We start from the raw sequence: 14,035 nt of genomic DNA on the forward strand, positions 1-14,035 counted from the left end.
CCTGACTGCATTGGCCTCTATCAAGAAGGTAGGGGACCTGCAGGCATTTTCGGTCGACGAATCGTGCCTGGAATTCGGGCCGGACTACTCTCACATAATCCTGAGACCCCGGCCTGGATACGTGCCCAAGGTTCCCATCACTCCCTTCCGGGACCAGGTGGTGATAGCGGCTCCCAGAAGTGATCCCAATACGTCGTTCTAAGTCCGACGTATGTCTCCGTTCCCTCCTTCAGGGAACGAGGGTTACATACGTAACCAAGACATTTCCATCAGAACATCCCTCCAGAGTAAAATGCTATATTGACAACATGACTTAACATTTTGACTGTCTTATCCATACACAATGACACAAGGACTTGTCATTCTGATGGCACTGACATGTTCATTGACACAGATATTTACTTTTGAGAGATGAACTAAGGATTTTGAGTAAGAGAGTGGCTTTTGCAGGTTATCCATGGTGTTTTTCTATTTGTACAAATTGTTTTGAGAAATGCACTTACTGTTTTGCAAATTGTGAGTTTGATTCGAGAAATGTACCAAAGCGACTGAGAAAAACTGTAAGTGAACTTGTTTAACAAAGAGAAAACAGTATCTGAAAAGAGCATGTTTGAGATGAAATATGATATAAGTGGGGGAATTTTGTAAAAGTATGCAAAAAGTGTGAAAATATTACTGAATTCTGTTTCTATTTAAAATGCTTAAAACTTAGCCCACAATGCACTGAAAATTTACATTACTTTCAGGACAAAATACTTTTTTCCCCCAACTCTGACTACTGAAGTAAAAGACAATGCCTTCAGCATTTTCATATTCAATTTGCCATGTTATGAATAAGACTTGCAAATCTTGCCACTTAGGGGATAATGAAGTCTGGAGATGAAAGCAGACGCTTAGATGCAAGGTGTTAAAAAGGTGTAACACCTCACATAAAAGCACACAGTACAAAACGTACAGTTGTACAAATCAAGAAAAAACACATCTGCACATTCTCATTAATTCATTTGTTCAAATATAATATGTGCTGAACATGAAAATGTATTTCCATGTGTATATATAACCACATTTCCTAGAGGCATGAGCTCCATAAGAGTCTCATGAAATCTCTGAATTATTCATTCAGGGAGTCGTTAATACTGCCTATATTTCTTACTCATTGGAGAAGCATGCCTCTACCTAAATCTTTGCAAAAAGTCCAAAAACGTACCTATTTATACAGTTCTCTGCAGTTTCCAGGTGAAATCAACACTAGTGACAGTAAAACACCAACACATTTGATTCCTTTTAACCTCAATTACTATACAGGGGCAGATTATTGATGAAAAAAAACTTAATTTTGTGCGGTTACTTTCAAAATACTATATTATGAGCTCAAAACCCTTTTGTATACTATCATATGTTGATTTTTGCATTAACCAGCTTTATAAGTATGGCCTTTCTGCCATAGTAAACCTGATCAGTAGCTCACTTCATTCTTCCGCTACACAGATCACTAAAGACTTAGAGAAAAATATTAAAAATATAAATAAGAAAAGTGCTTTTACACTTCGATTCGATTGCCTGGACCGAACCCGAGTTCAATTGTTCCCCCTGCCCCCTCTGTACTGTGTTCATTTTATATTATTGGGGTCCAATCCAGGGTTTGTTTGCGTCATCAAAGCAGCAGCTGTTTACCTGGTTGCTTAGTAACGACAGCGAGCGTGAAGGCGGCGAAATGCACAGCACTGCTCCTGTCACTTTTATATTTTTGTTTTTGAACTGTTGGTTTTGTTACCAAAGCTTCAGTACGTAATGGCACTTGCGTCCATCTGCCGCGAATGTACTGCAAATGCTCTAAAGAACGCAGAAGACGAGCAGAAATTAGATTAATAGAGAATGTCAGTGACGCTCGTAAGGTAAATGAGTGAAACACACACAAAACACATTTTTATCAAATCATTCATCATTAATAACAGTTCACTTCCTCAATTTAGTACGTTTGCGTTCACATCCTCCAAACGAACTGAACTCTGACGTCAATCGAACCCAGGTGCGCACCAAAAGTCCTAGAGTCAAAGCACCCTAAAATAATAGCTCAAAGACTATATAAAATATGGCATGGTTACAGCAAATGCATTTTAGCTCATGTTTATATTTGTTAAAATGGGGGTCTAATGCCATTTCATGCATTCTGACTTATTTACACTATTCAAGAGATGGATGTTAATGCTAAACATGGCCGAAATTTCAACAATTAGTTGGACGTATGACAGAGTATTTAAGAGTATTTCTTTGCAAAATACACTACTTCCGAATTTGAACAAGTTTCGGAAAGGTTAAGTTTCGAGTATGGCCATGTGTTACGTCAAAATGGGTGGAATTCGAGAGGGAGACTGCGCCCATCAACGTGCTTCGTCCGGGTTACGGTAGTCATCAGCAGCCCCACCACAACAACAATCACTAAAGAAGTGTGTTTCTGGTTGTGAGGGAAAGATAACCTTGTTCAGCTTCCCAAATAACCCAGCTTTAAAGGATTAGTTCACCCAAAAATGAAATTGATGTCATCAATGACTAGTGTGTAGTTAATGACCCTATGTTGTTCCACACCTGTAAGACCTCCAATCCTCTTCAGAACACAGTTTAAGAAATTTTATATTTTAGTCCCAGAGCATGTGCAGTCTATGCACACTTTACTGTCCATTTCCAGAAAGCTAATAAAAACATCATCAAAGTAGTCCATATGTGACATCGGTTGGTTGATCAGAATCTCTTGTAGCATCACTCGACATTGGCGATCCGAATCATTGATTGATTCATTGATGGCCGTTTTAATCTTTTTTTGAGGAACACGGAAGAGAAGACAATGCTGAATAAAGTCACAGTTTTTGAAATTCTTGGACCAAAATGTATTTTCGATGGGGGTTTGGAACAACATCAGGGTGAGTCATTTATGACATCCATTTCATTTATGGGTGAACCAACACTTTAAGGAAACATTGGATGCGGTTTGTGTTTCCGAATGTTTTGCAAGTTTGTTTGTTTGGTCACGGGTCAAAACTGCATCAAATGTCTGTGTATTATTGGCAAGTAAATATAATGTAAACAAAACAAACGTATAGTAAATAGAAAGTTATCCAGGGAGGGATAATGCCATGAATGTAAATTGTGTTTGTCTCTTTAGCTCTGCCCACTGCACTCCTCCACGGGTTCTGCTATTTTCGGAAAGCATTGGTAACAGCTTTTCTATCTTTTATACATAAAACACTTAAACACTTTTTTGAGATATGAAGTGCAGTGCTACTCTATACACTAAAAAAAAAAAAAGTTGAGAAAAGTTTAAGGCAAGCAGCTGCAGAACATTTTTGAGTCTTCTCAACTTAGGGTTATAGTTGTACACACTTAGTGAGAGTTATCTCAATTTTTGTCACGTTAAATAGTTGAATAAACTTTAAAAGATAAATTTGTCATGCAAAATATAAGATGGATTTTTTTTACAGTGTAGGTACTCAAGATTAACATGAGATTGGCTGAAATTGTGTGTTACTCCCCTTTAACTATGCTAGGTTTAGTGTAGGTGGTGGTACGTTATTTTCAAACACAATAAAGCTCTAGCCTTTTAGCGATATGTAGGGGAAACAAATTGCAGAATAAAGGGGTGCATTTTATGTTTTACATTGAAAATGTTGCAAAATGTTCAAGAATCAATTTCATAAAACCATTTTGTATCAATGTCGTCATTACATTTACATTTGCCCAATAAGCCTAAATAGCAGCTTTAGCATGGTCATGCTAATATTCAGTGGCCTACAATAGCACAAGTGGGGGTGTAATATTGCTTAATTATATCCTTACAAATCAACATGGTTTTATTAAAAAGGAAAAGCTCTTGCATTTCTCATTCCTCTCACTGATTCGCTTCTATTGCATACTGTGTCTCTGTGTAATGTTTTAGTTTAGCAATCTCCGTCATTGCGACTACAGATGGCAGCTTTAACAGTGCCACCTCATTTAGACATATTTCTCATTACATTTCCCTTGATCCTCTCCACATCTACCGTTTCCTTTTCTATTAGTGCTGAGGTGTTTCACATCAGGAACAATCAAAACAAACAAGACGACAAACAAAAACAGAACAATGTGCAATCCGCACAGTAGGACGACGCATCATGATTGCAATGCAAATATAATTATATACTCTATTGATATGATATTATGTAGTGCATGTGAACTGTTATCGCTGATATCACTGTTACCGTTCACAGGAGTGGAGTGAGTGGGGCTGGTGTTTTTGATTCATTCTCTGTGGGAGTTTAGTGGCAGGCTTGTGCAGAGGATTGTGGGATTGACAGCGGAGCAGTGCAAGCGAGTGTACAAAAGTTGAGTCATTTTGTTGAGATGAGTAATTTTACGTCTTGTTTTGTTTTCTGTCGCGTTGAACCCTGCTGAAAAATCCAGCATTGCTGGTCACAAGCATAAGGTAGCCTGCTGTGTTGCTGTTCCCCAGCATGGAAAGCAGGAGTGCTGGTGGCAAGCTCATTTTTGCATGAGAACAGCATGACGATTGATTAATTTTTTTAGACTAATTGTAACTAACATTTATTTTTCCTTACAGGCATAATATTTAACACTCAAGAACAAAATGTACTAAGGCGGGTGTGTCGAAAGAGTACAATCTCTAAAGATACTGGTTAGACAGTTATTCCAAATTTAATAGCCCCATGACATTTTGAGTAATCAAATGAACTAATAACCCACCCCATAAAAATATATATTTTTTGATGGTTGTAATGATTTTGATATCTAAATTTGATTTGCCAGTAACATAGAGAGTGGGTGGGTGCTGTTCTGCTCAGATTAAACCAATCATATTAAAGGATAATGAGATCATGAGTAATATGCCATGTTATTTTTACTGTGTATGTATGTCTATCCCATACAAACTGCTGTATTCTTCTTTGCTGGTGAGATTCTCTGTGAATGTTATAAGAACTGTCATATCTCATAACCATTTCAAGGGCATTTGCTTCTATTGTCAAGTGATAGTGTGTAGTGGAGCACTAAAGATTTTATTCTTGAGTGATAGTGCTCAAAAGGGCGAGACATCAACCGATTTGAAGCTGGTTGCCGACTGAAGACGCACGCTAGAGTATAAATAGCGGGTTTCGACTGGGGACGCCCCAGGTGAACTTAAGTCAGGTGCGTTGGGGAAAATCTAACACACTATGCTTGTCCCCAAGCTAGACCAGCACTATAACACCAGCCTGGACCAACATGGGGGTCAATTTGGTTTATGCTGGATTTTTTTTTTTTTTTTTTGCAGGGTAGTTTAAAACAGCCGAAAACACACATAACTGCTATTAGAAGCCCAGGTTACCATAGAAACAGCCAGTGTCCTGAGACATCCTCTTGGGGCATATGCATCCCCTTTTAGTCCAGACTGGTTTATTCTGGTGGTATAGTGCTGGTCTAACTGGTGGACAAGCGTAGGCATGCTGTTCTTAAGCAAGAATGAGATAGTGTAGCTGTTGGGGACCAGCAAACCAGCAACAAGAAACCCTTTCTGGTCCCAGCATGAAAAACATACTTTATTGCTGGTGACCAGCAATGCTGGCTTTTTAAATAAGCCATGCAAATGTGACCACAGCATGAAAAGGCTTTTCTTAAAACTTTGGTTGAACTCTACTGAACTTAGTTGCATCACCAACAGTCATTGTCATTTATGTTGCTTAAAATGGCCAATTCTAGCAGTAAATGCATGACTTGGTTTCTCTCCAAACACTCCTTAAGAATAAATCACTGCAATCACTTCAGCTCCTGTTACTACTGCCTACTGTCCCGGTAATTAACATTTGCCCATTTGAAACCCATGAACATTGACCTTTCACATTTGAGCGGTGAGAGCATGACATCATCACTATCACAGCTGAAGGACCACAAAATGTTTCCTCCAAAGGTGCACCATGAGGGTCTTACGCTTATGGCTTGGTTTCTGAATGACTTGGCTGAGGCCAGAAACCTTTAGCCTGGATGAAGGATATTCTTTCTGATAAACATCCCATAACAAAGTGTCAGTCATATTTAGAAGTTCTTAAGTGGCTATAAGGTCTGGGAGACTATGACTGATTGGTCAGTAAATGAGGTTGTATATAGACTGGTAAGGGGGTGGGTGACTTCCCATGGTTAGTAATTGGGTCCACCTACGGCCTATTAGATTTGCTTGGATGAAACATGCTGTTAAAGTACATGTGCTATTCAGTAGTTGTTTCAGCCCTGCTGTGCCGTTGAATTGCTGGTAATGTTGCTTTCCATTGCACTTGACTATTATAAGTTGACTCAAATGAATTTCAGTTCATGAACACCTGTGGCCCCTTCGGGTTTTTATTGCTGGTGTGCCATGCATGTACTGTTTGGCATTAAGAAAAAAAAAAAAAAAAACACTTGTTCCCCTTTAATTTCCATTAATCTTCACCAGGTTACCTCCTGGACTGTAGCGGATAAATATCAGCAACATGGCATTTTCGTACGTGCCACAATAGGACTGTTGTTCTGGATAGAGCGCTTGACGCTTGAAAACTCTAAGGGGCTCCTTCACCTTCAGCTCTCCAGAGAAAGGTGAGATGTAAATACCTCCTCAGCCAGTAGTTATTGACCTTCGAATCAGAGGTAATTAGGGACAGAACCAATCCACTTTCCAAGATCCCCTTGTCCCTTGACTCTTGACATGCGCATTTCCCAAGCTTTTTTTAATCTGTGTGAGACTCCGTGCCACATCTTCGTTGACTTTGATTTGTTTTTCTTGTTGCTTTCATGAGGATAAAAATGCTTTGATATTGAGGTTGTCAAGATGCTGTACTTTTGGTTGCTAGTAACGGTTCCTAGTCAACTGCAGTATCCAAATGTATCAGACAACATATTATGTATCCTATTTGTAGTTGTGGTTGACAACTGCGACTACTGTAAACAAATGATTTCCATAGTATTTGGTTCCATTAACTGCTGTAAACATTGCACATGGAAAACTGTACCATAAAAAGTGTTTAACCCTGGTTCAAATTAAATAAACCTAACCCTTCAAGGTGTGATAAGCAAAGCTAAACTCTGCAGGAAAGTGGAGCTCCAGGAGCAGAATTGGACACCTTGCTACACTGTAAAAAAATATAGTTGGTTTAACTTAAGAAATTAAGTAACCTAGTTGCCTTAAAACTTTGAGTTTACTGAAATTTAAAATTTAAGTTGATAGAATGAAGGAAATTGGTTTAATAAATAGAAACTCAAAATATTATTGTATCTGAACCACATAAAAATGGGATTCACTGCGTCATCACAAATAAAACACACAATTGCCTAATATACGTACAAAATATTTGAATAATATTTGAATAAAGGTTGTCTATTCTCAAAAATGTTCATTGTATTAACTCACATTTTTAATTTCAAGGAACTCAAAATTTTAAGGCAACCAGGTAACTTATTTTTAAAATATATTTTTTTACAGTGAATACTGGGATTGCTTCACTTCTGAATATACAGTGCTACTGCAAAGTACTGAAAAATAATTTTTGTCTCATGGGTCAATTCTGTTTGAATGTATTGGAAAAAGACTCAACTCATTAGTAATTACTTTGAATCTCTCAAATGACTCATTCACTAAATGAATCAAAGCAGTTCAAAACATATAGACCATCCCTTTGGTCATTTTGTCGCATTTGCAGCAGTTTCTGATACTCATTTAATCTCAATTCACCGATTCCCATGTAAAACGAATGACTTCCGGGCACATTTATGCTGCAAATCGCTGAAAATGTGAAAGCTTCTTAAGCCTGCCAATATCCACATGGTGATCTCTTGAGCACTTGAGTACTTTCCATAATTTAATGAAACCAGTGAATTGAGACTATATTTGTTTTTCTTTGAGCTACTTGCATGTGTTTGCAAGACTATTTTCTCACCTCCTCCGCAGTCCTTTTCCTCCTCTTCAATGCTGCTTTTGATAGTGTCGTACTCCTCGTCAATATTCTGGTTGCCACGGATTTGACTGAGCACGCGCCGGGCCTTTTGGGTAAGACCTTTCTGGATGAGCCAGCGAGGACTCTCTGGTAGGAAGAGGAACCCTAGGAACTGCAGCAATGCAGGGACCACTGACAGACCCAACATATACCTACACAGATGAAAAAAACAAATATGTTAATTGAGGATACACGAAATTCGACGAAAAAAGATCATTGTTTCTGTCTCAGTCACGTATCCTTAGCTGCTGAAAAATTACACGGTGCCTACGCTTTGTTGCTAGTTTATTTTTGAAACTGCATCTGATGTGAACAACTTGACGTTAACGGTATAGGTCGGATGGTAAAAAAAGCATTATTTTGGCAAATTAGGCAACACATTATTATTTTAACAGTCCACATTAGACATTTTACTAATTATAAGTATATTTGCAACTACATGTCAACTAACTCTCATTAGAGTATAAGTACACTGTCTGCTTAAAATCAGCTAACACTTTATTTTGATGCTTTCCTAACAGACATCCTATTGACTATAAGTAACTTTGCAAGTGCATGTAAACTTATTGTACTAACCTAAACCTAACACTCTACTAACAGTCTAATGAGAGTTAGTTGACATGTAGTTTCTAATTATTGGGAGTTAGTTGATATGAAGAGTTCAGATGCAAAAGCCTCTAAAAGCCACTTCGGTCAAAAATTAGATGACAATACTGAGTGAATGCTCTCCGCATACAGTATACATTCATAAAACACTTTCACTTCAAACCCACTAAATCCCAGCCTCAGCCCATTGAGAAGTACCGGTACTTTGGTAGAAAACCTATACATGGAAGCCTGGCAAAAATGCTTATTTTAAAGAAAAACATCAGACGGATTTAGAGGCTTTTGCATCTGAACTCTTCATAAGTAGACATGTAGTTACGAAGTTACTTATAACTAATAGAAAGTGGACTTTTGAAATAAAGTGCTTTCTTGTTTAATTCCATATTCATACTTGCAGAGATTATATGTAGAGTGGGTACACCCAGCCTGATTTGCCTGCGATTTGATTTCGCCCTGCAGCTCAGGCTGGAACCCTGTACATTAATTTATCCTGCTTCTGTTACACATTCATGGAACTGATCATGGACTGGCTTATCCACCAGGTGCGCTTTTGGCAGGTTTAACTCAATGACGGATAGAGAAGCAATAGATCGATGCCTGATGATCAGGCCTCTTGTGTTCTGATTGGTTGAAGGACTATCCAATTGCATACAGAGTCATTTGAATTATGTTCGTTGATCATGCCTAATGTGGTCTGATTGGTTGAAAGACTATTTAATTGCGTAATGATTCATTTGAGTTATGCTTGTTGAGCACGCCTCTTGTGCAGTAGAAAATACAGAGCAGACTCCCAAGACCAATGTTCAGTCTTCAAAGATTGAGCTTGGTCTGGTGGTTAGCCAGACAAGATTATATGACCAGATTTCATAAATCATAAATCACAGAAAGGTTTGTGCTTAGCATTTCTGAGAAAGTTAATACAATTAATTTACCAGAAATATTTGTAAGTTAAGCCAACCTGTTCTAATGACAAGTTGTCATTAAGTTATTAACCAATTATTAAAAGTTATTAAGGTATTAACCATACAATATAAACATTAAACTTAATGGCTAATTAAATAAATAAAGCAAAAACAGTCCTAACTTTTTGTATGAACCTAGCCATCCTTTAAATCATTATTTACAACAAATTTTAATGAGAATGCTTTGGTTAGGCAGTAATCCCTTCATTTACATAGAGTGATTTGTGGTTTTGATGCTGCAGAAGATAAAAGTAAATGAATGGCAACATTTCCATCAAGCACACAATTTGTAACATTTTCTTTCCCAGAGCAACGGCTACACATGGTGAGGGGGATATTTTACAGCTGGTTTAACATTTGTTTTGAGGGTTTATTGTGACAGGCTACAGAGAGAGCCTGCCCTACATCTGCCCTACAGGCTCTTTTTTCCCGGTAGAGTTGACGTTCACGTCACACAGAGGTAGACAAAGTCACAGAGTGAATTCACTCTCGAATCAGACTTCAAGCTCACATCTCCGAATTCTAGTTTCAATGCAAATTCTGCCATTAAAACCCAAAGACTTGATTCTCCTACCTCCAGCCTCCATGCTGCATGTAGCTGAAGGCCCCATCGATAAGGCTGGCTATGAACTGTCCGGCTGTGATGAACAGTGTGTTGATGGTGACCAGGCGTCCTCTCAGGTGGGGTGGCGATGTTTCAGCGATGTACACAGGAACGGTCATGGACCCAATACCTAAACGGATGTATAAATAGCAGGCAAATATTGCTTGTTTTGCATTTGGTTTGGCATCTTTTCATTAGCTGCTCACATTCCACAGATGTGAAACTTATTATCAGACATTACAGTGCAGAATGTTGTTCCTGATGTTTTCTTTTGGGATGATGGTGGACATAAGCAGTAACAGTTTTTAAACACTAATTTCGATAATACAATTTTAGTGCCCGTATTGACATCATAAAGTATTATTATATAATACAATTTATTACATAGAAAAGGATTATAACATGAGAGAATACAGTATAGAATGGATGGAAGAAGACAAAAACATGATTAAAGGGGTGATGAATTGAGAAATCAACTTTCCCTTGAGCTTTTGATATATAAAAGGTCATGGTAATATAAGAATATCCTCTAAGTTTCAGAGCTGAAAACTTCCTTTTTTTAGTCAAAGAAAAGCTTTTATAGACACTAGGCCCAGAAAACAATTGTGTTCGCATTTTGACGTCATGAATTGATGATACACCGCCTCTACAGAATAATAAGCATGTGTAGTTCAGTAGCCCGCCCACCAACTCATGGAGCTGTTCGGATTCCACTAGCCAGCAGCAATAAACAACATGCCGAAGAATATAGCAAGATATGGCGCTATTCCTGGTTGTGGAAGAACACAGTTGCTGCATAAGCTTCCTTCACATAATATTAGGAATGTGTGGTTGAACTTTATTTTTAATGAAGTTCCAGCTCACGTGGGGAAGAACATTTGTGTATTCGATTCATATCACAGCAGAAGCGTTTGTTAACAAGTCTCAGGTGGAGCTGGATTTGTAGACATATGAGATTAAAACACAATGCTGTTTCTTCTATATTGGATCCGACAGGAATGGTGCAACACACTTATGTGAGTAAAACATGTTTTTTATATGTAATAGTATTGCATTGTTATAGATCGTTCTGCTTATTTGTACGTGTCTAACAGCACATACCTTAGCTTTAGCACGCTGGACTCAGACATGTATGGGTCAGGGCTCTCAAAGCTCAACGTCCTGATTCAAAGGCCACCAAATCTCGTAATATTCCTTTCTTATTCAGCACTAATCTCTCCATCTTGACTTGACCTTTGAAAGGCGCGTACGCACGTGTGTGTGTCTGTGTGCGATTCGCACTTATATCGAACGATTGTGCGGGGCTATGTAATACAAAAATAATAAACCAATCAGTCGCGGGTGGATGAGAAATAAATCATTGTGTTTGTTAGATAAAGACGTTTATGAGCCCTGTGGTCGAGAGAATCGCTTTCAAGATAACCCCTCCCTCATTGTGAACTGAACTGAACAGAGGAGCTTAAGCTCATTAAATATGCAAATATTATCCAATTATAGCTGTGGGCGTTTCCTTCCAGTGAGTCAGTCTTTCAAAGACGCCTATCAAAACCCAGTGTTTTGGAGAGAGCCTCAAAACCAGTGTAGAAAATAGCCTATTACTTATTAGTTATGATGTTTTTAAATGTAAAAACCACACAAACGTCATTAGCTGACCTCAGACAACAGTATATAAAAAAGCCAGTTCATGACACCTTTAAGCAGTCCATTTATTAATTAATTTATTTTATTTTTTATTTTTTGTTTAGAAAGTATAGTGTCCAAAGCACAAACACACAAGCACCTTAGGAAAATAAGTCACCCAAAAATAAAAATTCAACCTGTTGCTATGAACACATATGACTTTCTTTCTTCTGTGGAACACAGAAGTTGAAGAAAGTACTGTCTACTCTACTCCATGATGAAAGTGAATGGGGATTGGGGCTGTTGAGTATTAATTTGTATTAATGTATTTATATATTTTTTTGTAAAATAATCATAAAGTATCTCATATTATTTGTACACATATGTATTTGTAATCCACAAATTCCAGAGTACATTTTTTTGCCATTTTTAAGGCGGACAGCCCAAGGTAAATTCACTTTCATTACAGCCATAATATTCCTGACTAATTAATTTCAATGATTTTGTGTTCCACTCATAAGTTCCACTTTTGACTAAAAACAAGACAAAATTCTAAGAAAAGCATGTTTTTTTTTTGTTTTTGTTTTTTTTGCAGTGTATATGCATGCCAATAATGAGACCAAAATCTAGTACCATCTGCACCACATAATAAATCGCCAAACACCGAAAGCCTTTGTCTCTCAGACATTGTCTCTCAGATATACAAAGGACCTCATCTTGGAGGGCTTTGTCAGTGGGTTACACGCAAGAATATTTGAGATGCAAGGTGAATATGCTTTGTGTGCCCGTGTTCCCTGTCAATCACATGGGACTCAAGAGATGATAAAGCCAGCCAGGCCACATCCTTTTCATTCCCACCAATTACATCACAGATGTGTCACATTATGCAAATTTTCAACAAGCAAGTGATTTCTGGAATCGCAAGGACACCATAAAATGTGAGTTTGCTTCCAACAGAATGGGATGGGGAGGAAATTGAAGTGTGATGTGGTTTGGCGGGACCGGTGTTCACATGGTATTTACCCAGGAGAACAAACAAAAAGTCCATGCATGCCCACATTTATCTGACAAGGTCTACGACATAACCACTCGCTATAAAGTCTATTAATAGCCCAGTTCACTGTCGCTCTCGTTGCCCGGCAGACAACGTACCTGTTGCCATGGGAACGCCTCGCTGCTTGCCTCACAAGGAGGTTAATCAATACTGTGAGAAGACAGCTGTTATTGGCATTTCATTTACGTTTTGAAAGACACTGACTTCACATGAGTGATGGATGTATTCCCCTCTCACGTAGAAGTGTTACATCCAACAATGCTTCTCACAGATAATCCTTCATTTTTTTTATACGTGTGGGAAGACCACGCCACATGGAAGGATCATTTGAAATGTTCATGCAACAGATCGATTGCATGATATCTGTCTGTATGTGGCGAAAATAAGCCACCTCATTTTCATACATGCCATTGAGGGACAAAACCTCAAATCATTTGCATATCCATTGAAACCACAAATCGCCCAGTTGTCTCAAAGGGCCTGTTCCAAAACCTAGTCTGAAAAAGCAGCTACCTTCTATGTATGCATCCTAACCAACCTAGGATCACAGGAAAAAATATTCCTATGCATACATTTCAATGCAATTTCCAACTACACTAGTGGCAGTAAAACACCAGCAACTTTTATTTATATTCACACAAATTACTAGCCTGACAAGCCAGACCCACATCAAGATGTTTGGTCTGGAAACTCACCATTGACAGGGCTCAATCCGAGGGGCGGGATAAACGGTTGTCTTTCAAACTCCCTTTGCACACAATAGGATAGCGCTACACCAACCAGTGCAACGAAGGTGAAGCGGAACTAGTTGACAGATTAAATTTTCGCCATATCCGGTCGGCAAAACTCCGAACACATCTTCCCTTTTTAAGAATGACTTCAGTGCTGTTCTTTGTTCTTTTCTCAGAGAAAAGCTTAACTCCAAGTCTTCCAGAGTCGCAGTCAAAGCTAATTCGAAAGACCGCCGTTCGCCAGCTTCTGTGTTTACTAGAAGCACGCAAGCGCAACTAGGCCGTCATTATGTTAAGCATCACCCACCGACTCTATACACGATGTGATTGGCCTGACCAGAGTTTGTTTTTTACAGCTCAGACGTGTATTGAGAGTTGCCAGACAATACTCACGGTAGATTGGATTTGCTGCCGCTAGGGTGCGTCAAGATTTCTAGGCTAACAAATTACGATTACAAGTGTAGATTATAGAT

The 14,035-nt window shown here is 38.5% G+C and overlaps 1 protein-coding gene across 1 annotated transcript in view; it reads right to left on the reverse strand.

Annotated features, from left to right (window-relative positions):
• The window catches only part of LOC137049760 (proton myo-inositol cotransporter), a 99,811-nt gene that overhangs the window by 74,308 nt on the left and 11,468 nt on the right, over nucleotides 1-14,035 (reverse strand). Inside the window, exons 2-3 of the mRNA XM_067428402.1 lie at nucleotides 10,128-10,287; nucleotides 7,929-8,137 (exon numbers count right to left, since the gene is read on the reverse strand). Of these exons, the coding sequence (XP_067284503.1) occupies nucleotides 7,929-8,137; nucleotides 10,128-10,287 (369 nt within the window). The remainder of the gene's footprint in view (nucleotides 1-7,928; nucleotides 8,138-10,127; nucleotides 10,288-14,035) is intronic.

The sequence above is a fragment of the Pseudorasbora parva genome, chromosome 20 (assembly GCF_024679245.1).
Source record: "Pseudorasbora parva isolate DD20220531a chromosome 20, ASM2467924v1, whole genome shotgun sequence".
Classification (NCBI taxonomy): Eukaryota; Metazoa; Chordata; class Actinopteri; order Cypriniformes; family Gobionidae; genus Pseudorasbora; species Pseudorasbora parva.